The sequence below is a fragment of the Chiloscyllium punctatum genome, chromosome 13 (genome assembly GCF_047496795.1).
Source record: "Chiloscyllium punctatum isolate Juve2018m chromosome 13, sChiPun1.3, whole genome shotgun sequence".
In the NCBI taxonomy this organism is placed as follows: Eukaryota; Metazoa; Chordata; class Chondrichthyes; order Orectolobiformes; family Hemiscylliidae; genus Chiloscyllium; species Chiloscyllium punctatum.
Window position 1 is genome coordinate 106,736,001 of NC_092751.1, and position 24,569 is coordinate 106,760,569.

Below are 24,569 nucleotides of genomic sequence, written 5' to 3' on the forward strand. Positions count from 1 at the left end.
GATGGCACCAAAGTAAGCTCAACGCATTTGCTAAGGCTGGTGTCCAGTTTAAAGGAAGCAAGTATCCACATGCTCCTGGTCTTGAACAAATGCAACAAATTTAGTGTGATGCTGTTGCTAACTGCAGGTCATCCATGTTTCGGAGCCAGTGTCATCCCTGAGTGCAAAAACAACATGGCTTTCATTAGTCCCTTTTGTTTTGAATAGAAACTAGACTGGTTGCTACTTCTCATGGCTTGAATTATATATTTTTTAAAAAAGTACCTTTTGCAACCTCTAAACCTATCAAAGTGCTTTAAAGCTATTCAAATAAAATGGGAAATGGGGTTAGAATGGGATGTTTTATGACCCACATGGACATGATAGGCTGAAGGGTCTCAATTTGTGTTGTTAAAGCTCTGACTAGATCACTTTAAATACTTGAGCAGGTACTCTCTTGTAATATTATAATTTAATTAAATTTAATTGTCCATTAATGCACATGAAGTGCTGAAATAGGAATGTGTTGTTTTCTGCCTTGTCTGGCAGCTGAAATATTTTTTACATTGAAATGAGTAGAAGGTTTTTCCAGTAAGTTTGTTGAGTCAATCAAGCTTTGAGAGGTTTGGGTTGAAATACTGGTGTGGCAAGAATTCATCTATCTAGGTAAGAGCTTCACCATTGACCGCACAGAACATTAGGTAAGGGAAAATTTCTCCCGCAAGGAGATAAAGTGAATGAGATGAACATTGACAATTATTTGAGATGTTGATACATTTTGCTCTGTTAATACCTTGAATTGTTAGTATGTTTGCTTCTCTTGCTTAATAACAAATATAGATTATTTAATGCCTCAATTTCTCCTCAAGTTTGTGGTTTTCCGTCTTAAATGATGGTTTTGATCTGTTCAATCCCTTGCCATTTATTTGCCTTGATCTAAGTTAATTAGAAGTTTTGAAAATTAGCTTCAGTGTCCTCTGTGATAATTCTGTTTTTATTCTTGTGATCTATATGGACTTTAGTAAGGCGTTCGACAAGGTTCCCCATGGGAGACTGATTAGCAAGGTTAGATCTCATGGAATACAGGGAGAACTAGCCATTTGGATACAGAGGGTAGAAGACAGAGGGTGGTGGTGGAGGGTTGTTTTTCAGACTGGAGGCCTGTGACCAGTGGAGTGCCACAAGGATTGGTGCTGGGCCCTCTACTTTTTGTCATTTACATAAATGATTTGGATGCGAGCATAAGATGTACAGTTAGTACGTTTGCAGATGACACCAAAATTGGAGGTGTAGTGAACAGCGAAGAGGGTTACCTCAGATTACCACAGGATCTGGACCAGATGTGCCAATGGGCTGAGAAGTGGCAGATGGAGTTTAATTCAGGTAAATGCGAGGTGCTGCATTTTGGGAAAGCAAATCTTAGCAGGACTTCTACACTTAATGGTAAGGTCCTAGGGAGTGTTGCTGAACAAAGAGACCTTGGAGTGCAGATTCATAGCTCCTTGAAAGTGGAGTCGCAGGTAGATAGGATAGTGAAGAAGGCGTTTGGTATGCTTTCCTTTATTGGTCAGAGTATTAAGTGCAGGAGTTGGGAGGTCACGTTGCGGTTGTACAGGACATTGGTTGGAATATTGCGTGCAATTGTGGTCTCCTTCCTATTGGAAAGATGTTGTGAAACTTGAAAGGGTTCAGAAAAGGTTTACAAAGATGTTGCCAGGGTTGGAGGATCTGAGCTACAGGGAGAGGCTGAACAGGCTGGGGCTGTTATCCCTGGAGCATCGGAAGCTGAGGGGTGACCTTATAGAGGTTTACAAAATTATGACGGTCATAGATAGGATAAATAGACAAAGTCGTTTCCCTGGGATCGGGGAGTCCAGAACTAGAGGGCATAGGTTTAGGGTGAGAGGGGAAAGATATAAAAGAGATCTAAGGGGCAACATTTTCACACAGAGGGTGGTGCATTTATTGAATGAGCTGCCAGAGGGTGGAGGCTGGTACAATTGCAACATTTAAGAGGCATTTGGATGGGTATATGAATAGGAAGGGTTTGGAGGGATATGGGCCGGGTGCCGGCAGGTTGGACTAGATTGGGTTGGGATATCTGGTCGGCATGGACAGGTTGGACCGAAGGGTCTGTTTCCATGCTGTACATCTCTATGACTCTCTCACTGATTGTTGTGCTTTTATGTAACTCAGGTCTTGCAGCATCTCTTGAGAAAGAAACCAAGTTAATGTTCAAAGTCCAATTTGTCTCTTCACAATATGAGATAAATTTTGAGTTCCCTGTGATGCATATTATCTCATTGTGAAAATTCAGATTGGACTCAAAACATTAACTCTGCTTCTCTCTACACATATGATTCCAGAATCAATAAGTCGTTCAAGCACTTTTGTTTTTATTTTAGATCTCCACGATATGCAATACTTTGCTTTTATTATATTTTGAATTGCCTTAATCTAGAAAGCTGTTTAGAGACAAAAATACAGATACTGGAATCTAAAGTAGACAGGCAGGAGGCTCAAAGAACACAGCAAACTAGGCAGCATCAGGAGGTGGAGAAAAAGGGGTAGGGAGAAGGTCGGTGTGGAAAGTGGCACAATCCAAGGACTGTGGAAGGGAACTGTCCTTGCGGAAGGCAGGGAGGGGAAGTTGTTCTTGATGGTGGGTTCTAGCTGGAGTTGGTCGAAGTGTTTAAGGATGATGCATTGGGTGCCAAGACTGGTGGGATGGTAGGTGAGGATAAAGGCAATTCTGTTAGGATTGCATTGGGGGGGGGTTTAGAGCAGTGGAACGAGGAGGAATGGAGGTAGTGCGGCAAAGGACTTTCTGGGTGACTGAGGGAGGAAAAGCTTGTTGTACGAAATAGGTGGGCATCTGTGATGCTCAAGAGTAGAATGCTCCTCGTCCGAGCAGATGCAGTGGAGGCGGAGGAGTTGGGAGAATGAGATGGAGTTCTTGGGTGGGAGGAGGTGCAGCGCAGGTAGTTTTGGGAATCTGTGGATTTGTAGTAAACGACTGTCTGAAGACTGTCACTGGAGATGGCAATGGTGAAGTCAAGAAAGAGGGAGGGTTCGAGATGGATCAACTGAATTTGAGGTAAAAGTCTATGAACTGCTCCAGCCTCATCAAGATGGTCTTAGAAGCAAAAGGTTTTCACTTTAGAAAGGTATCATGTATTAGCATAGTTTTGTTTCATCGAAGGGCTTGTTCCTGTGCTCTACAGTTCTTTGGTCTTTTATCTAAAGTGTGGGTGTGGTGGAGAGAATAGAGGAATAGAAGTTCAGCATTGTCACTTCAAGAAATTTTTGCCTTGAATGGTGATGTTCCTGACTTTTCCATATTCATCTCTTCGTTATATCTCAGGTAACAATGGCAAATTCCTGTTGTTTCCAAAGCAAGAAAAATGTTGTATTAAGTTACCTAATGAACTTAGCTCTTCCTCTGTTTTTGTAAAGTTTGGATGGAGAAAGCATTTACCTTCATTTGAAAAGAGGACATATTCTGCAAGGACAGTTCCCTTCCACAGTCCTTTGATTGCGGCACTCACCCAACTGACCCCCCCCCCCCCCCCCCCCCCAACCCCCCACCAATCTCCCTCTCTCAGTTGACTTGTCGTCATTTTGTTTTTAAATTCTTGTCTCATTGGTCTTTCAAACAGTGCACCTTGTCTTGAGAATTGGTTCGTGAAACTAATCACTGGCTGCTTGTGTTGGGATGGAGTCCTGCCACCTTACTAAGTAAAGAACCCGTTCGGTTAACAGTTGAAGTAGATGAACCACTAGTGATCTTAATTAGAGACACTTACATTCGCACCAAGATGCACTCTATTATTGTATAAAGCTATTTTACATTTGCAGTTTCTCAATGCTGTTTGCAATCTGTTGGCTTTTAAGCTTTTAGTTTTGCAGAATCTCAACATTGTTTAAATTGCCTTTGTTTTGAAGTCTCTTCAAGCTTTTAAACTTGATTATAGTGGTGCTGTGCTATTTTCTTGTAGTAAAGTCCTAACACTATTCATTAGTAATGCAATATCTCAACAGCTTGCTGGAGGTTTCTTGCATTTCTTGCAAACAAAATGGTAGCTTTCTCTCTGCAGGTGAAATTGAGTTTTTCTGCTTGTATATAGTCAAAATGGATATTTTTGCATCATTTATGGCTTAATACACTACAGAGTTCTCTGTTCCCATTTTACAAAATCAATGTTTATGGCTGGGGCCTTAATAAATCTTTTCACCAAGTTATGCATCTCCCGATGTTCTCTCAGTCTTAAATTTGTTTTAAACTTTTGGAGTCTATTCTAAGTTTTTGAAATATTCCCCGTGTCAACATAAATCGGCTCTGTGATATTCCTGATGCTGCCGCCACATTCTAAATTGATTTAATGGCCTTTGACTTCCCTCCGGTTATATGCCTTGAGTGTGTTTGTTCACTGTGGTGGGATGCTTGTGATTGGTAAGTACTTCTTTCTCTTCTCCCTGTCCTTTCCAGCCTGGTCCTTTACATACTAATTTAAAGTTTTAGAGTCATAGTGTTGTAGACTCTTACAGCAAACATCAAGCTATACGAATTCTATTTATCTGCACTTGGTCCACAGCTCACTGTGACCTGGTATTTTCAGTGTTCATCTAGGTGCTTCTTGAATGTTGTCCTCTCAGGCAGCTCATTTCTTGTTTCTACCGTCTTCTGGATGAAAAATCTCTTACTCCGATCTCCTCTAAACCACTTACTCCCCATCTTAAACTTATATTGTCTGGTCTTTAACACACCTGCCATGCCTCCAGGGATATTGAACTTTGTTCCAAAAGTGCCACATTGTTTGCTTCCCAGCCAAACCTTGATTCAAGACTGTCCCTATAGACCCTTCTCTAAAGAAATAATCTTTTTACTGTTACTTGCCCATGCTATCTTTTCTGTGCCTCTTAACTGTTAGCTGAGATGAATGTTTCAGTCTGGAGTACTGCTTTTTGCCCTGCCACACTTTCCATAATTTGTACAGATTGCTTCTTTGCTCAAACATCTGCTGCTCTCTGACTTCCTGGGTATCCTTAAAGGAGTGATGTTCTGAATGGCAAATTAACTTATCTTCTGAAAATAATTTCTCCTGGGTCAAATAGATTTAGTCAACAGCTGTTCTCTTGTGCTTTTCTTTTGGATTTTAAACCACGTGTTCAGACACATTACAAGTACAGATACAGGTAGGACTTCAAACCCAATTCTACCATTGCACCACAAGATCCTAACTTGAGATATTTAAAATGTTTTTAATCAACTTGTTCAGGTAAGTTGTGACTCAAATCTGGAGCAGGTAGGATTTGAACTCTGGCTTTGTGGCCCAGAGATTGGGACACTAACACTACACTGTAAGAAGCCTACCTTAAACTAATTAAGTGACTTGATGGCTCTGTTTGGCTAGCAGTCGTGGAGATGACTAAGAAGAGCCCCTTTTCTTAACGATATGCAGTTTATTGCATGATAGTGAAAGCTATAAGTTTGTCTTGGTAATTATTTTGATCAAGAACGAGGGGTCTTCTGCAATTGGGGTCGAGAACTGGACTCTTCGATTCTCCTACCAAGACTGTGTGACGTGATTAGATTGGATGGAATCTAATGCAATCTCCAACATTAATCTTTTTGCAACAGAGGTCAGTTTTTGTTTTGGCATTTTTTGGTAGCAATTTATTGTAGTAACTGACTTAGAGTATTTTTTATATTGTATGTAATTGGTCAGTCTTTGAAAAGATAAATCTTTCTTCAGTTTCAGTGCGGGATATAAAACAGCAACGCTTTAGGGATGTCCTCAGCATTCCTGGATGGATCAAACAGCTCTGCTGACTGAATTCACTGACTAGTAAATTCTTTTGTTCAGAAAGGCATGACATGTCTTTGTGATGCTTTGAGAGCACACAGAAGAAAACATGAGATGCTGAAGGGAAACACAAAAACTATTGTGAAAATCTCAATTTTCTGCCCTGTAAGCACTGTTTTCCCCTATGGCAGCATCAGCAAGTTGTGCATTGGGCTTGTCACCTGTTTTATAGTCCTTGAACCAAAATGGAAGCAAGTTATCCTCAATACTGAGGGGCTGCCACAGATGACAAGGGCAATACAAGTTCATTAAAAGACATCCATCTAGGCCAAAACCTTGAAAATAGAGAATGTCCATAGTTGCATATAAGAGAATGTACTTTGTAGATTTTTTGCTGTGGTATTTCTAAACATGAAAATTGTGATTAGCAAACTTCTTACTTTTACTTCAGTTTCAGTCTTTGAGCAGCTGCAACTGTTTTCCAGTTGACTTCACTTTATAACTAGCTACAATTATGTGGATTGCCTACTTAGAGCACTTATCACAGTGAGTACTTGAGCGGTGGCCCTAAAGGGAAAGACCAGGTTCAAGATAGCTCATCTTAGCAGCTGAACATCATGACCGTGCTTCAAATACCAGACTGTCTGTGAGCAACACCACAAGAGATTTGAAACCAGAAAGGGAGGAAGAATAAAAACAGCTTTGCACAAGTAAGGTTTACTGGATTGCTACCAGAAATGAAGAATGGTTCTGTCCATCAAGAAAATATGGTCAGGCCCTAGCTCTTTTTATATAGAATGAAAATCTCCAGAATTAGAATCCCTACACTGTGGAAACAGGCTTTTGGCCTAACAAGTTCACAACGACCCTCCGAAGAGTAACCCACCCAGACCCATTGACCTATTAGTCTAGATTTAGCTCTGACTAATGCACCTAGCCTCCACATCCCTCGACGCTATGGGCAATTTAGCATGGCCAGTTCACCTCACCTGAACATTTTTGCTCTGTGGGAGGAAACCAGAGCACCCAGAGGAAACCCACATAAACACGGAGAGAATGTGCAGACTCCACACAGGCAGTCGCCCGAGGCTGGAATCAAATCCAGGTCCTGGCACTGTGAGGCAACAGTGCTAACAACTGAGCCACTGTGCTGCCCCTAAGAGAAGATTTGAGGGTTGACTTAATGATAGGTGGCTTCAAGGTTATGAAAGAGTTTTAATTGGTAGTAAAGGTGGCTTCACTTCAGAGCAATACCAGACTGGGGACATAAATATAAGGTAATCACTAATAATGCAAAAAAGCAACTTCAGAAAAAAAAAAACGCATTTTCCACAGAGTGGTTAGAAATTGCTACTGTAGTGCATAGTTGAGGCAAGCATGTAAGAGAGAAAGGAATTAAAGGATATTTTGGTTGGGCAATATGAAGTGTAGGACAAGGCTCATGTGCAGCACAAACTTGACATGGAACTTTTGGATTGAATGGTCTATCTCTATTGTAAATGCTTTGTAATACTTCCTTGTTTTGAATTGTCGCAACGTTTTTCATAGCCTATCTTATAATCTGATGTTGAAAACCCAAAATAAATGAAGCCAAGTGCAAAAGTGTTTCAATTTTATTTCTTTAAAATAATTTATCTTCCTGAGATTTTACTGGAAATTTTGTGGGGTCCATTAAAGCAGAAAGTTGAACACTCGTTTGAAGCAATTTTAGGTTTAAGCATTGCTAAAAGGAGATTTGAAGTTGAAACTTTTAATCTTGTACCCAAAGGAACTAGGATGCTAGAAAAATACTTGGAAAAAAGAGACACCATTTTGTACAGCATGAGAAGATAGCTCTCTGCCAATGATAGCCCAACCAATCAGTGCCTTTGAATTATTTAAAAGAGAAACATGTAGAGTTCTGAAAAAAGCGAATCAGTATGCTCATATTTTTATTCTTCAGTGGAATGTAGGTGTCACTGGCAAGGCAAGTGTTTATTGCCCATCCCCAAATGTGTGAACTAAATGCTTTTCTAGTCTATTTCAGAGGGCAGTTAAAGGTCAACAGTATTGCTGTAACTCCAAACCACACAAGGATGGCAGATTCCTATCCTTACAGAACATTAGTGAACCGATTGACTTTATATAGCTATCAGTTATAGTTTCATGGTCACCATTGCTGGGACTGCGTTTATTATCCAGATTATTAATTGAATTTAAGTACTACCAACTGCCTTAGAATTTGATCTTCATTCTGCAAGTATTTTCCTGGCCTCTGGGTTATTGTCCATTGATATGACTACCATGTTGTCATATACCCTTATTATTCAAATGGAGAGAAATTTCAGAGATGATATTATTGAATCAAGTTAGATGCTTAGGGACTTGAGGGCATGAATGCTGAAAGAACATATCCCCTATGGGTGAGTCTCAAATTAGGGGACACAGTTCAACAATGGAGGGGGTCCCACTTAAGATTAGGGTGTGAGGAAGATTTTTCTTAGACTTGTGTGGTCTGTGGAACTTAATTTCCCCAAGAATGGGAGAGGCTGATGCATTGAATATTTTTATGTTAGAGATAGATCTTGACTGACAAAGGAGTCAAAAGAATATTGGTGTTAGACGAAAAGATGAAGTTAATTCTCCAGTCATATCAGCTATGATCTTACCAAATGGCAGAGCAAGCTCAAGGGGCCAAATAGTCTATTCCTGTTCCCAATTTGTATATTTGTCAGGAGAAAAAAAAGAGAAATACTTGACAGATTGGGTAGCACTGACCTACTGGGTATTTCTAGCATTTTTAAGTTTGTTTTAAATTGGAGTATAGGATTATCTGTGTTCATGATTGGATGGCATTATTTGCATACCTACAAATTAAGAAATACCTCAGTGCACAGGTGAAGGAATTACATAAAGTGGCGAAAAGCTGACTTTATCTGCTAGCTCATGGAGTTTGAGACTGATATATCCAATTTTATTACTGTTACCTTGTTAAGTTATTTTTTTTTCATAGAGAACATAGAAACATAGAAAAAATACAGCGCAGTACAGGCCCTTCGGCCCTCTGTTGCGCCGACCGAAGCCTACCTAACCTACACTAGCCCAATAACCTCCATATGCTTGTCCAATGCCCGCTTGAATGACCATTTTCGTTGAGATTTTTACACACTTGATGCAACTGCAACATGCCAACTTCTGTGAACAACCAAAATGTTAAGCACAGTACAGTACAATCTGTGGAGAAACTCTTTAGCACTCTTCACCATGCTTGCGAAGCATGTTGAGAGACCTCCTTTAACAAAGGAAACAGTCTTTTATTGATACAGTTCGAGTTTCACCTTCCAGTCAGTAACACCCACAAGACAACCCTCAGCCATTCCTCCACAGTCACATGCCACTCAAGACTCCTCAATGTAGTGGTCACATCATTTCCAGAGGCAATGCAATGTAAATTATCCCTTAATAGTCAAATCTGTTGTGAATCATTTCTTAACTACAGGGAGTAGTCAGAATTCCAACTGTAATTTCTGATTGATTTCTGAATAGGAGATGATGCAAATGTAAATTTCTCTAAATAATAGGAGATGGCCGTGTAAATGGCTCTGAATGGCAAGGGATATGAATGCAAATTCACTTACATTCTACCTGTAAAACAGAGACATTTCACCCTGGTCTCGGGACATCCAATTTTCTGCAGGTCAGCAGAGCAACCTAGGAAGTGTATAGATTAATGAAAAATATCTTCAGAGATGATAGTGGTGCTATGTTGAATGCAAAAAAGTTTACAGATTAATTGCTGGCATGGTTTGTAAGCTAATGTCTATATTTGCTTCCCAACACTACACACATCAGCTTTTCAAGATATTTTGCAATAAATTCAAGAGCTACCTTAAACTCTGTATTTAGTAACAAAATCAAGCCCATGGTGAAAGGCTTTGCCAGTAGAATTGATATCGGAAAATCATTACTGAGTTCATCTCTTCACTACTTTGACACCATATTTTCGCATTCAATTCTTGAATAATCTAGCTCTTCTGACAATGACCTGAAAAACGTATGTTGAATTCTGTTTATTAAAATGCCTTGCTGTAATACAAAGTTAACATTCCTTGGGAGCAGGAGGTGGGGCGGCACTGTGAGTTGTCTGTTGAAATTTGCATCTTTGATTCATTCACAGCATTATAGTTCAGGGCTCTTACCTTCAAAAGCATCCCAGATTATTTATTTGCTGTAAATGCATTGTGTTTATTGCACTGTCAACCACGATATCTATAACTGTTTCCTAGGTAATAAAAAGAGAAAAGGAAACACTGGGTGCGCATGAATTGCATGTAAAAATATATATGCACAAATACATCTGAATCCTATTTGGTATAATTAGGTGTATGTGAGAGTTAGTGCTAGGAAGAATTTCTCTAACTTTTCAACTAGTCTCTGCCATTTCCTGTATCAAATGAGAATTGTTTTCCTCTAGTCATGCATTTCTTTGCCTCTGCTGAATTGATAACTGTGGCATTGCTTTAGTCGCATTCACCTGTGCTTCTCTGAAAGCATGACCTTTTTAACAGCATTTTGTTTTCATAATGATCTTCTTAGCATGCTGTTGCACCCATTTCATTTGGGAGGGTACTTTTTTTCTCTTATTGCTTGGGTCTTGCTGCGATATTTGAAGATCCGACAGTGACTGCATGTTTCATTCTCACACTCTTTGCAACTTGCGATAACTGTCATCTTGATGTACAGCTGATTTCAGTAAACTGGCGTTTGAAAAGTTCCAAACACAGCCCTGCATCTAATTGGTCTTTTCTGAAGCTCTCAGGCCTTCTGTATTGTGCCATTGGACATCATTTTGCCAACTGTTTCAGAATTTCTGCCTCCTTCTACCCCCATGTCACATAATGATGTAATTGTTATTGTTATGACGTATATAAGATGTAAACAGATAATCTTAAACTGAATTCTGATATCATTGTTGCGTCTTGAAATATTAGTGGGAATCACGTCTAATTTTGAATCAAATTTGAATGTGACAGTGTTTACTGACAGATTGTTCAGGTGCGGTCTAGACAGCAAATCACTGCTGATGGTATGTAACTGCTTTAAATGCCACACAAATTAATGGACCAGAACACATCTGTTATTCACTCATACTCTTCTGGGGCAGGGACGTTCGCTGCGGCAAAGTTCAAACCCCATGACTGCTGACGTCTCCAAATGTAAATGCCAGTAACCCCTCTGGGGAAGATAAAGCTCGTTTACACCGCAAGATTGCGAGAATTCTGAAATTGAAGTTTTTTTTTCAAAGATAACCTATTATTTACTGTACGTTAAAAAGACAATGGATGGAAAAATATACCCATGTAAATTCTTTTGATGCAAATGACTTTTCGCACATAAACATTTTGTCTTTAACAGGTGCATATACTGTACTTTTCAATTTTATGTAAAAATCATTCCTTTTGAACCAGCCACTGTTTTCAAGACTCTGCTCCTTTTAAAATAGTTAACACAGGTTATAAAAATCGGTGTCTCAAGCCTGCTCTGTTATTTAATAAGATCATGGCGATTGTGATTACTCCACATTCTCACTTAACTGCAATAATCTTTCAGCCCCTTTCTAATCAAGAATCAATTTACCTCTGCCTTAAAATATTCAAAGACTCTGCTTCCTTCACCTTTTGAAGAACAGAGTTCCAAAGATTCATGACCCTCAGAGGAAACAAAATGTATCATTTCACCACTGATAGCTGTTGAGGTCCTAAACTCTGAAATTTCTTCCCTAATTTTCTGTGACACTACCCTGCCTTCCTCATGAAAGACCACTTGTTGAATCCTGCCAATTTGACCAAACTTTTGGTTTCCTGTCCAAATACCCTCTGTTTTTAGCTCAGTGTCTGTAATGGTCTTGTACTCCGGTACAGCCTGTTGTTGATGACCTCAATGAGTAGATTAGACTACTTACAATGTGGAAACAGGCCCTTCAGCCCAACAAGTCCACGCTGACCTGCTGAAGCAAACCCATTCCCCTACATTTACCCCTTCACCTAACACTACGGGCAATTTAGCCTGGCCATTTCACCTAACCTGCACATTTTTGGACTGTGGGAGGAAACCGGAGTACCCGGAGGAAACCCACGCAGACATGGGGAGAATGTGCAAACTCCACACAGACAGTCGCCTGAGGCAGGAATTGAACCCAGGTCTCTGGCGCTGTGCTAACCACTGTGCCACCGTGCCGCCACTCAACAGTTCTGAAGGCACGGTTTTTCAAACAAGCTTTGAATTGGAGACGCTTTTTGAGCCTTTGAGGGGTTCAGGTGGATTTGAAAGATCTAATGGTACAAATTTATAGAGCAAGGCACCCTGCCAGTTTGCTAGCTTGCAGCTCCCCTTTATCACGGATGAAAGTACTTTAAATGATTTATTTAATTAATGTTTGTGGCATATTGGTGGATAAAGCATGCTTGCTGTGTGTGCCCATGTGTTAACCACTCATTTCAAAAGGTTACCTAAAAAATATATTTTTAAGTTGGGGTTATACACTTGTGCAAATCACTTCAGAAAAAAAGTTTTGTCAGAAGAAAAATTAAGGCAAACACTATGTAATAGCTACATAAAGTCTGGTACTGAAGTCTCAATCCCAAAATCGAATTAAAGAGAAACTGAATGAGCAGAGAACATGTCCAAAAGTGTATTTATTATTTATTCCAATATAGGAGTGCTTAAGCTTAATGCTACCTGCAATTTGATGACAAAAACATTAGTATTAAACTTGCTTTCTTTTTCTTCTGCAGACCTCTCAGAAATAGAACCAAATGTTTTCCTTCGACCTTTCCTGGAGGTAATCAGATCAGAAGATACTACTGGACCGATCACAGGATTAGCACTTACATCTGTAAATAAGTTCCTGTCATATGGATTGATAGGTTAGTATGTTTTCTTAACCATTTATGTTCTGTTGAATAATAAACAGTGCAAATGAAGTTTTCTAGTAAGTCATCTTGGATTTTTGAGGCTAGTCACAAAAAAAGTTTTAATTTGTGTCTTGAAGATAAGGTCCATGGCCTGATAGAATTTCTTCCAACAAAATAGCATTTGATTTTTGCTGCTGCTTTTACATCACCTCCAAAATTATGATGAAAGTTTGGAGGTTTTTATTTATTTTTCATGGAATACTGCTATTGTGAAAGTTATTCATCTTCTGGATTTCCATTGCTTAGAAAGATAATGTTGAAGCTTTCCCAGTAACCTTCAGCTAAAGTGCTGAGTGGGTGATCCACCTCAGTGGTTCCCAGCATTACAAATACTGGTCTTCAGCCAATTTGATTCACTCCACACGATATCAAGAAACAGTTGGAGGCAATGGATACTGCAAAGAACATGGGCTTTGACAACATTCTGGCAATAATACTGAAGCTTGTGCTCCAGAACTTGCCACTCCCCGAGCCAAGCTGTTCCAGTTACTGGCATCTACCCGACAATGTCCTGTAAATAAAAAGCAGGACAAATCTAACCTGGCCAATTACCATTACTGACGATCGACTATTCTCTGATGCAAAGTGCTGAAAGGTGTCATCAACGGTGCCAACAAGTAACACCTACTCAGTGACGCTCAGTTTGGTTTCCACTAGGGCCAGGCAGCTGCCTTGGTTCAAAGGTGGATTAAAGGGCTGAATTCTCCAGGTGAGCTGAAAGCGACAGCCCTTGACATCATGGCTGCATTCGACCGGACGTGGCGTCAAGGAGCCCTAGGAAAACTGGAATCAATTGGTATTAATGGGCAAACTCTTCGCAAGCTGGAGTCATACTTGGCACATAGGAAGATGGTCGTGGTTGTTGGAGGTCAGTCATCTCCGCTCCAGGACATTTCTGAAAGAGTTCCTCATGGTGGTGTCCTAGGCCCAACCATCTTCAGCTACTACTTCAATGACTTTCCCTCCATCATAAGGTCAGAAGTAGGGATGTTTGCTGATAGTGGAACAATGTTCAGCACCATTTGCGACTCCTCAGACACTGAAGCAATCCATGTCCAAATGCAGCAAGATCTGGACAATATCCAGGTTAGGGCTGCCAAGTGGTAATTATCATTCACACAGTCACACCCTGGCATTTGTGTTATCACCAATAAGAGACAATCTAATCACAGCCCCTTGACATTCAATGTATTGCAATCACTGAATCCCCCACTATCAACATTCTGGGGGGTTATAATTGATCAGAAACTCAACTGGACTCACCACATAGACAGAGCAGGTCAGAGGCTAGAAATACTGCAGTGAGTAACTCGCCCCCTGATTTCTGAAAGTTTGTCCACCACCTTCAAGGCACAAATCAGGAGTGATGGAATACTCCCCATTGCCTAGTTGAGTGCAGCTCCAACAGCACTCATGAAAATTGACACCATCCAGGACAAAGCAGCCTGTTTGATTGCCACTACATTCACAAGCATCCATGCCCTCCACCACAGATGCTCAGTGCTATCGATACGATGCACTGCAGAAATTCACCAAAGATCCTTAGACAGCATCTTCCAAACCCACAACCACTTCCATTTAGCAGGACAAGGGTAGCAGATATATGGGACTACCAGCTGCAAGTTCTCCAAGCCACTCACCATTCTGACTTGGACATATATTGCCATTCCTTCACTATTGCTGGGTCAAAATCCTGGAATTCCCTCCCTAATGACATTGTGAACCAACCCACAGCAGGTGGGCTGCAGCGGTTCAAGAAAGCAGCTCACCATCACCTTCTCAAGGGTATCTCGGGACATGCAATAAATGCTAGCCAGCTAGTGATGCCCACATCCGACAAAACAAATAATTTTTAAAAAAAGTTGGATGCCTTTTCCTTTTAATTGCATTGCATAGTTCATTTTTAAGACCCTTTTATTTGCGTGCTAGAAGTGACGTACATTCACATGCAAGGATATGTTCTCTGTAAACAAGAGGATCAAGGCTTTTTAAAATTAACTGGTAACATTGGAGCCTATAGTTCCCTGTTGCTTTGTCTAGAGTTCATTCCCCAGTACATTGATATTCCTTTGTTCCCATAGGTTAAACTGTTGTGATCTTTTGAAATTAGGCATCCTCTTGGTGAGTGCAAGACAGAAAATTTTGGCAGCCTGTCTCTCACTTCAGTAAAAATGCACTCCTTTGCAAGTTGGAGCACTGGGCCAAATCATCTGGTCTCTGGATCATTGGTTAGGGGAAGCATTGCTGTGGATTGACTTCATCTATACTTTGGGAAAGCAGCTAACAAAATTAAAGACCCTTCCCACCCCAGTTATACTCTCTTCCTTCCTCTTCCATTGTGCAGAAGATATAAAAGTTTGAACACACACACACACACACACACACACACACACACACACAAGCAGATTCAAGAATAGCTTCTTTCCTGCTGGTATCAGACTTTTGAATAGACCTCTTAAATGTTAATGTTGATATCTCTCTGCACCTTCTCAGCACTGTGATACTGTGTCCTGCCCTCTGTTTTGTTACCCTGATGGACTTATAAAGCCGGTGAAGCATGTAAGACAACACTTTTCATTGTACCTTGGTACACGTGACAATAGCAAATCAAATCAAATCTGGACCCTGTGAACTTGTAAAAGTGTGGATCAGCATAGAAACAGCCCATAAAAGCAAATTACTGTGGATGCTGGAATCTGAAACCAAAAGAGAAAATGGTCAGTTAGACTCGAAACGTCAGCTCTTTTCTCTCCTTACAGATGCTGCCAGACCTGCTGAGATTTTCCGGCATTTTCTCTTTTGGTTATAGAAACAGCCCAATATATTTAAAACTCTAATTGGCAATTCCCCTCCTCTCTGTGATCCCAAGTGAATATCTCTGAGTGACAGTTAGATTTAGAGGTAGTTCAGGTTTGGAAGATTCTGCAACATTATCAGTCAAGTTGCCCAGAAAATGTTGGGGACAGATTAAAATCTTGTTCTAACATTGGGGTAATTACACTACTGAACTGCTAATTAGCCCAACCTGAAATCTCAGAATTGCTAAAGTACAGAAGGCGACTATTCCATCTCTCATGTCTGCACTGCTCCCTGAGCATTTCAACATGATGCCAATTTCCATGGTGCTTTTTCCCCATAACCCCGCACATTGTTTCAATTTAAATGATCATCTAATGCCTCCATTGAACGGGATGTAGTCTAGGCAGTAACCACTTGCTTTGAGAAAAAGATTTTCTCATCACCATTTGCTTTTCCAGCAAATACTTGAAAAATGTGCACGAGTTCTTGATCCATTTGAGCAACAACAGTTTTCTCCCTGTCTCCTCTGTCCACACCCTTCAAGACATTGAAAAGTTTTATCAAACCTCCCTTCAGACTTCTCTCGAAGGAAAACAATCCCAACTTCTCCAATGTGCCCTTATAAGTCAAGTTTTTGTCACTGGGACCATTCTTGAAAACCTCTTCTGTAATGTCTCCATTGCACTGTCTTTCCTATCGCATGAAATCCATAACTCCACACTCTAGCTGAGGTCGAATCAGTTCATATAAAAGTTCATTATTCAAGTCAGTCTCCCTGCTCATGTGCTTCATGTCCCTGTACTGGATCCTGTAAAATATTGAAAACTTTATTATCAGTTCTTCAGATCTCTTTTGCCTGTAATTACTGATGTGCATGTATACCCAGGTGCCTCTGCTCCAGCACAACCCTTTAGGATAGTACTTTTTCGTATTTTTTAATTCAATCTTGGGATGAGGGCATCACTGACGAGGCCAGCATTTATTGCTCATTCCAAATTATCCTGAAGGCGGTTAAGAGTCACTCACATTGCTGTGGGCCTGGAGTTGCACACAAGCCAGACTAAATAAGGATGGCAGTTTCCTTCCCTCAAGGATCTTAATGAAGCAGTTGGATTTTTCCTGACAATCGATAATGATTTCACAGTCATCATTAGACTCTTAATATCCAATAGTGTATTGAATTCAAATTCCACTATCTCCCTTGGCAAGATTTGAACCCAGGTCACCAGAACGTTACCTGGCTACCTGGATTAACAGTCCAGTGATAACACCACTAGGCTATTGTTTTCCCAAATGTTATTCTGAAAGGCTCAACTAGCCTGCAAGCACCTTCGCCATCTGTGTATACATTGACATAAAAGTAAAACATTGCAGATGCTGGAAATCTGAAATAAAAACGAAGTGCTGGAAAAACACTACAAGTCTCAGCATCTGTAGATAGATACAAAGTTAGCATTTTGAGTCTGGTATGATTCTTGCGGACACTGGCCTTCCCCTTGCCTCATGCCCTTCTTACCTCAAGCCCTCACCTGTCCACTTCGTCATTCATTCATTGACATTTGAAAACTGGAACTTTAAACTTAATTATACTACAGCAAGTGCCTTAAAAAGGGGGTATGTCTTGTCCTAACTGTTTTGCTGTGACAGAGAATGATACTGCACTGTGTTTGTTTGACAGTTGTCATGAAAAAATTGAGTTGGGGAAATCTTCATGGATGATGGCAATCTGGTTATTGTTGCCAATATTCGGAAAGTTCAGGCCTAGACAGGAGCGTTCCTGCATTGAGTACCATTGGAGTAGCATAATTAGATTAGATTAGATTAGATTACTTACAGTGTGGAAACAGGCCCTTCGGCCCAACAAGTCCACACCGCCCCGCCGAAGCGTACCCACCCATACCCCTACATCTACATCGACCCCTTACCTAACACTACGGGCAATTTAGCATGGCCAATTCACCTGACCTGCACATCTTTGGACTGTGGGAGGAAACCGGAGCACCCGGAGGAAACCCACGCAGACACGGGGAGAACGTGCAAACTCCACACAGTCAGTCGCCTGAGGCGGGAATTGAACCCGGGTCTCCGGCGCTGTGAGGCAGCAGTGCTAACCACTGTGCCACCGTGCCGCCCACGGTGACTTGGTTTCTGTTTTTTTTTAACCACTATGTGCTGAAATTTCAGCCTTCCAGTTTCTAACTTGCTAATAGCACAACAAAGATGAGTAATTTGCTAGTCGTAGGATTTTTGTTTGGAATCATGGTGTGCATTTATTTAATTTTGGCAACCTTATTACTGCCACCTTCAGTTGAGTATTTCTTTATATACAATCGGTGAATAACTGCTGGCTGACCATTGCTTCCTGGATGATTGTTTAAAATGCATATAATTACTAGAAACAAAAATGTTGTTTGCTGGCTATTATTTGAGATAATAACCTGTTCCTTAAAATAAATTTTGCTTTTGTTCTATTTTCAACTCTGATTTATGGGCAAGCAATGCCAAAACAGCAGATTACTGCCTTGATGTAGAAACAGAGGTTTCCTTATGAGTTTACAAGTTTTTGCAGTTTTTGCTGCAGTTTGACTGTGGCTCAAATGGAAAATAAACTACTTAAGCCACAATTAAATTCTTCACCATCAAACCTTCAGTGTTTTTCAGGGGCAAATAGTGGGAACTTTCACATTCAGGGTATTAAATGCTGTGTTTTTCTTCAGCCTAAATGTTTTTAGTGTGGGTTTTAATTGTCAAAAAATACTTTCTGTAAATTTGCACAAGGCTATTTCAATTTACAATGACATTTACTTGTCTGTGTGTTTTTCTTCTCATCACATTTAAAGCACTTTCACAACCCCCAGATGAGGATCAGCTGATTTGCTTTGCTTTCTGTAAAATGAATTTGGACCATTTTGAGCTTGTAATATAAAAACAGAGTGTTCTTTCTAAAGGAGACAGTGTGAGAAGCACAGTGCTTATGGAATCAAAACACCATGGATTGATGTAGAGAATTTTGGAGGGGGTCAGGAAAAGCCTAAATTGTTTTACTCACAAAACTGATGACATAAGGATGAAATACTTCAGTAACTACAAAAATGATTTTGTTTCTTTGTCTCTTTCATGGATGTGGGCAAGACCAACATTTGTAATCCATCCCTAATTATCTTTGAACTGAGTATCTTGCTAGGCCATTTCAGAGGGCAGTTAAGAGTCATTTACATTGCATGGATCTGGAATTGCATTTTGGCCAGACCAGCTGAGATTGGCAGATTTCCTTTCTTAAAAGTCTCTAGTTAACTGGGTACACTGTAAGACAATCAACAGTGGTTTCGTGGTCACCACTACTGATACTAGTATGATAATTCCAACTATTTTTTTAATTCAGACTCCATCAACTGCAATAGTAGGATTTGAATCCATGTCCCTCGAACATTAGCTGGTTTTCTGAATTAATAATCCAGTAGCAAGTACTTTACACAACTGTTGATGATTTAAAATTTTCCTGAAGAATTTTTATGGCAGAAATCAGCTCTTGGATTTACTAGTTTGTCTTGCGTAGGGGTACATTAGACAATATTGTGTTTGAACATTAAAAATAAATTAATGTATGAGGTTATGAAGAAAGAGCAGGAGTGTGCCATTCGATCCCTTGAGCCTGCTCTGCAATTTGATAAAATGATGGCTGATCTGATTGCAACTGCAAATCTGTATTCCTGTCCAGCTGATTACTTTTGATCACTTGGCTGAATAAGAATCTATCCACCTCTGCCTTAAAAAAAATTTCAAAAAATATCCAGTATTTGAATACTGCATGCAGTTCTGGTCTCCCTGCTACTTTCGGAAGGATGTTGTGAAACTTGACAGGGTTCAGAAAAGATTCACAGGGATGTTGCCGATGTTGGAAGGTTTGAGCTATAGGGAGAGGCTGAATAGGCTGGGGCTATTTTCTATGGAGCATTGGAGGCTAAAGGGTGGGTGATGTTATAATGGTTTATAAAATCAGAAAGGAGCATGGATAAGGTAAATAGACAAGTTCTTTTCTCTGGGGTCGGGGAGTCCAAAACCAGAGGGCATAAGTTTAAGGTGGGGGGGGGGTGCAAAATGTAAAAAGGACCTAAGGGGCAACTTTTTGTCAGAGAGGGTGCAGCGTGTATGAAATGAGCTGCGAGAGGAAGTGGTGGAAGCTGATTCAATTACAACATTTAAAAGGCACCTGGATGTTTATATGAATAGGAAGGGTTTAGAAGGGTATGGGCCAAATGCTGGCAAATGGGACTAGATTAATTTAGGATATCTGGGTGGCATGGATGAGTTAGACCAAAAGGTCTGTTTCTTGTAGTAACTCTCTATGACTCTGCTTCCACTGCCTTTTCAGGAAGATCATTGCAAAAGTATTTGATCCTTTGAGAGAAAAATAATTCACCTAATCCTAAATGGCAACACCTTTTTTTTAAACCAGTGACTCTTGGTTCTAGCTTCTCCCATAAGAGAAAATCTCCTCTTCATATCTATTTTGTCAAGACCCCTCAAAATCTTGTATGTTTCAATTGAGTCACCTTTTGTGCATCTGAGCACTTCTCGAACCCAGAATGCAGAGCGATCTAGTGTGTGAAGGAAAAGGTTAGTATGCAGGTCCAGCAAGTACTTAGAAACTGTAATAGAGCATTATCATTCATCACGAGGGGAATTGAGTACAGAAGCTGGGAGATGATGGTTTGGTTATACAGGGCACAGTAAGGAAGGATGTAAATATGTTGGAGCCAGTTCAGAGAAGGTCTATCAGACTAATATCAGGAATTGGGACTGTAATTGCCTTTCAATGCATTTGCATTCTTTCTTTAGTCAGGTGACCAAAACTGTGTAGTACTTTAGATACAGTCTCACCAGTGCCCTTCATAATGAAAGCATAGCCTCCTTACTTTGCTGTTCAGTTCCTCTCATGATAAGCAGTAATATTGTATTAGATTTCTTAATTACCTGCACTCAAGCTTTCTATGATTAACGCAGTAGGACATCCAGCTCCCTGTGCATTTCTCAGCTCTGTAATCTTTCATCATTTAGATGACAATGCTTACTTTATCCGACATGGTAAAATGGGCAATTTCACATTTTCTCACGTCATACTCTTTTTGCTGGACTTTTTTTCCCAATCACTTCCCAATCTTTACCCTTTTCCAGTCTCTTGATTTCCTCTTCGCATCTTATTTTCCGATCTATCCTTGTGTTGATATCAAATGTAGCAACTATACTTTCAATCTCTTCGTTTAAGTCATTTATAAAAATTGGAATAAGTTATTACCAGCACCACTTCCTGTGGCTTACTGCATCCTGTTAACTTGGCTGCAAAGAAAAGTGTTTATGCCTCCTTTCTGCTGCTTGTTAGCAACCAATTTTCTGTCGATGCCAATATGTTACCCCCTACCCTATCTTCTCTGCCAAAACCTTAGGTGAGGCCCTTCATCACATCTTCCAGAATACCAGGTACAGCATGTCCACTCGTCCCCTTTTATCCATAGCAATGTTACTTCAAAGTATAGAAAATGGTAGTCATTAAGCCCTTTGAGCCTGCTTCACCATTCAATATGGCAGCTGATCCAACTCCGTACCCTGTTCCCACCTTCTCCCTTTGATTCCTTTAGCCCTAAACTATGTATCTAACTCCTTGAAGACATTGAATGAATGTGTTGCTTTTTTTGGCAGAGAATTTTGGAAATTTTTTTTCTGTGAGGATGATAAATCTGTGGAATTCTTTACCAGGGAGAGCTGCTGAAGCTGACCTACTATCTTCAAGGCTGAGAAAGGTTTTAAGAATTATGGAGAATAAGGAGAATTGAATTTGAGTATTATCAGAATAGCCCTGATATCATTAAACGGCAGAAAAATACTTGATGGGCCAAATGGCCTACTTTTTTCTCCTGTATCTTTATTATCAAATGGTTTATGGTAAGTTGCACTTGTGTACTAAGATGCAATAGATTTTTAGATTTTTTTTAAGTCGTCCTGTTTAGACATGTTCCAATACATGCCTTGGTTAGGTGGGACATGAACTGGGGAATTCTTGCGTAGAGGTAGGCACATTACCACTGAGCCACAAGAAACCTCATTGACCAGTTTTATTTTTATATTTTTGTTATTTGCTTTTTCAATATTGTTATTGCATATCTCCGGAACGAGTGGGACTTCTCCTGGCTTAGAGGCACTTAGGGACACTACCACACTGCCATAAGAGTCCTCATTGAGCAGGTTGGGGTGTTGCTGGCAAGTAAGGCTCAGCTGACCCAGTTACAGCAGAAATGGTTTTGGTCTCTGCTTTGATTAACTGAATCCAACAGCTCTTCCACAGATCACCTTGTTAAAACCCTACTTAGGATGGGCATCTTTAGAATCTAATCCAGATTCCAATATTATTTAAACTTCCTCACCCACTACCAGTTTCCAGTATTCACAAGATCCAAAACAAAGCTAACTTATAAATATGTTCCAGAGCTTGATGGTGTACATTATGCATTCCTTGATGCGCCCCTTGTCCTCCCCCCTCCTCCCAGGGGCTTTGTGCACACTGCCCAGGATATCAACTTATTTCATTGGTTGACCGACTGGAAGGAAATACTAACTTAGCTTGGTATGTGCTTACATAACCCTGCTCCTTCCTCAGCTGTACAATGTAATTAGTTTGGCCATGTGGACTGAATCTAATCCTTTCATTAGTTTACGCTGACAGAGTGTGCCACAAGGAAGTTAAACGTGATGTCTGTTCAGTGGGCCAGAATGAAAAAGGTAACCTGAATTAGATCAAATTTATAATTTTCTCAAAATTGATTTCACTTGGCCCAGTTTTGAGTTTAAAATCTTCACTTCTGTGCTTGTTTCTTGTAATAACATACTCTTAGCAGAAAATAATAAACATCAATTGCTTTCATATGATTATATTCCGACCAAATTTGTTTCCAAAACCTTTTCAAACATTGTAAACTTGAACCTTCTTGTGATGTAGAAAGGTGCATTCTTATTGCTCACAAATTATTATGTATTTTTGCTTGTGATGGATTGTAGTGTTTTATCAATACTAATGTCTTGCAAAGCTCTCAAAAACTTTGTGTAACTTGAGAAAATCATTAGAGGAAAATCATATTTTTAATAAGTGAGTTTCCATGGAAAACTTCTGTGCCCCCCACAAAACTACAAAAAGTGCATAAGGGTAGAAAGGTTTTGTGTTTGTTGAATCATATTTTCTAAATTAAATTTTTTTCTGAAATACATAGTGGAAGCTCTGTGCTGTGAAGAGGCTGTCGAAAAGCAACAGTGCATAGAAATCTGGAAATATTTGGAATGTTCTGTCCTTTTTCTCCAGTTTGTCCTTTATTCCTCGTCTGATGCATTGATGTTCGACTGCTGCAAAGTCCCAACTCTCCAACAACGAATTGGAAGACCTGCTCTTTATTGACCAACGCTGGCTTGCTGCTGTTTTGACTGATTCATAACATACTGAACCATCAGCAGCAAAATTGTAATTGTTCTCTGTTCCTCTGCAATTGTCTGTATGGATTTAGAGCACCTCAGTGACATTGGGCATTCAGTGCTGTTTTCTCATTTGCTGAATTAACTTTAAGTCATAGAAAGCCAACAACTGGATCTGTGAAATTTGTTTAGTGTGTCAGGGAAAATTTCAATAATATATTTTGCAGGGGAATAGGAATTAGCCAAAAAAATTAATTAATAGAACGTGTCAGGACTTCATTTTGTGTTTGTATGCATATTCAGTGCTGTGTGATCAGCCATTAACTTAAGTTAAAAGCTGAGTGGTAAACTGCTTTACAATAGAAAGACTATAATTTGTTCTGTTGTTTTTCTGTGAGTAAATTGGCTTTCCTTTCCTAATTGTTTCAGAGAGATCTTGAGGTAAATCAGAGTATAATCGTCCTCCAGGAAAAGAATGATTAGTTTGGGGTGTGTATTAATTTCCAAGTATAGAAAGCAGGTATAGAAAACTATATTTTTTCATCATTACTATTTTGTATCTGTATGTTCCTCAAAAATTCACTGTTAGCTCTGCACCATCTTGGTTTTGCAAATGTTAACTGTTGCTGAGAAGTGTCTCTTCAGCTAAAACATTCATCTTCATTTTACGTGCAGTGGTTACTGTACTACTTTAGTGATACTGTTTCAGCATAATATAATTCTCAATATTTCCTTCAGATTGAGCCACATGGGACTCGTTTGTTGAAGGATCATGTACTGTACAGTGCTGGCAGCCATCAGTAATCCCCTTTGAGGAATATTGAGTTATGCAGCTCAATTCTACCATTTTCTTTGTGTGTGAAAGTTTGCTTCATCTTTAACCTAGATCCTTTTGATCGGTGTTAATACTTTTGAAAATTTTCAAATTCAAATGAAAATGATTGGCTGAGATAGGCTTTGTTTGCACTATTTGCTTGAATTTCTTAAATTTCCATTCCTTTTTATTGTGGCTTGATTCCAAACGCTGTCCTTGTGCATCCGCTAATGTCAAATCAGAATTTGGGAATGATTTGAAAGATTTGCTGGAGGGAAGGCTAAGACTTTGGTAAATAAATGTCAAAAGATTAATAATTGCTGCAGCCAAGAAGTGGCAGTGAAGTAATGCTCAGGAAGATGAGAGGAAATGATTAAATAGGATTCAGATAAAGTGTTGAAAATACAATGGAAGCGTTCCATTGCTAAGCCAAGGAACATTGAAAATAACTATTGGGTGAGAGGTACATGCAGCATGTAAAAGCTTTGCCACTGTCAGAAATGTGGCTCCAAGCAGAAGATGGAAAATAGATAGGAAACTACCTTTGCAGTGAGATTGAAAAAAAGAAAAATGGACATTTTCTCAGATGATGGAAAGAAAATGCATTCTTGAAAAGCAGAGGAAAAGGCAACTTATCCTTCATTATAGATGTCTACTTAACCATTGCTTTAAATTTGTCTAAATCTGTTTTTGCTTGTTATGTGATTGGAGTCTTTTGTCTCCTCCAGTGACTAGAACAAACAATTCACTGAAATCAAAAAT

The 24,569-nt window shown here is 39.8% G+C and overlaps 1 protein-coding gene across 8 annotated transcripts in view; it reads left to right on the forward strand.

The window, feature by feature from the left end:
- The window catches only part of gbf1 (golgi brefeldin A resistant guanine nucleotide exchange factor 1), a 254,996-nt gene that overhangs the window by 108,516 nt on the left and 121,911 nt on the right, over positions 1 to 24,569 (forward strand). For all 8 annotated transcript variants that reach the window (XM_072583554.1, XM_072583556.1, XM_072583558.1 and 5 more), the window contains one exon: positions 12,560 to 12,691. In XM_072583554.1, coding sequence (XP_072439655.1) covers positions 12,560 to 12,691 — 132 coding nt within the window. The remainder of the gene's footprint in view (positions 1 to 12,559; positions 12,692 to 24,569) is intronic.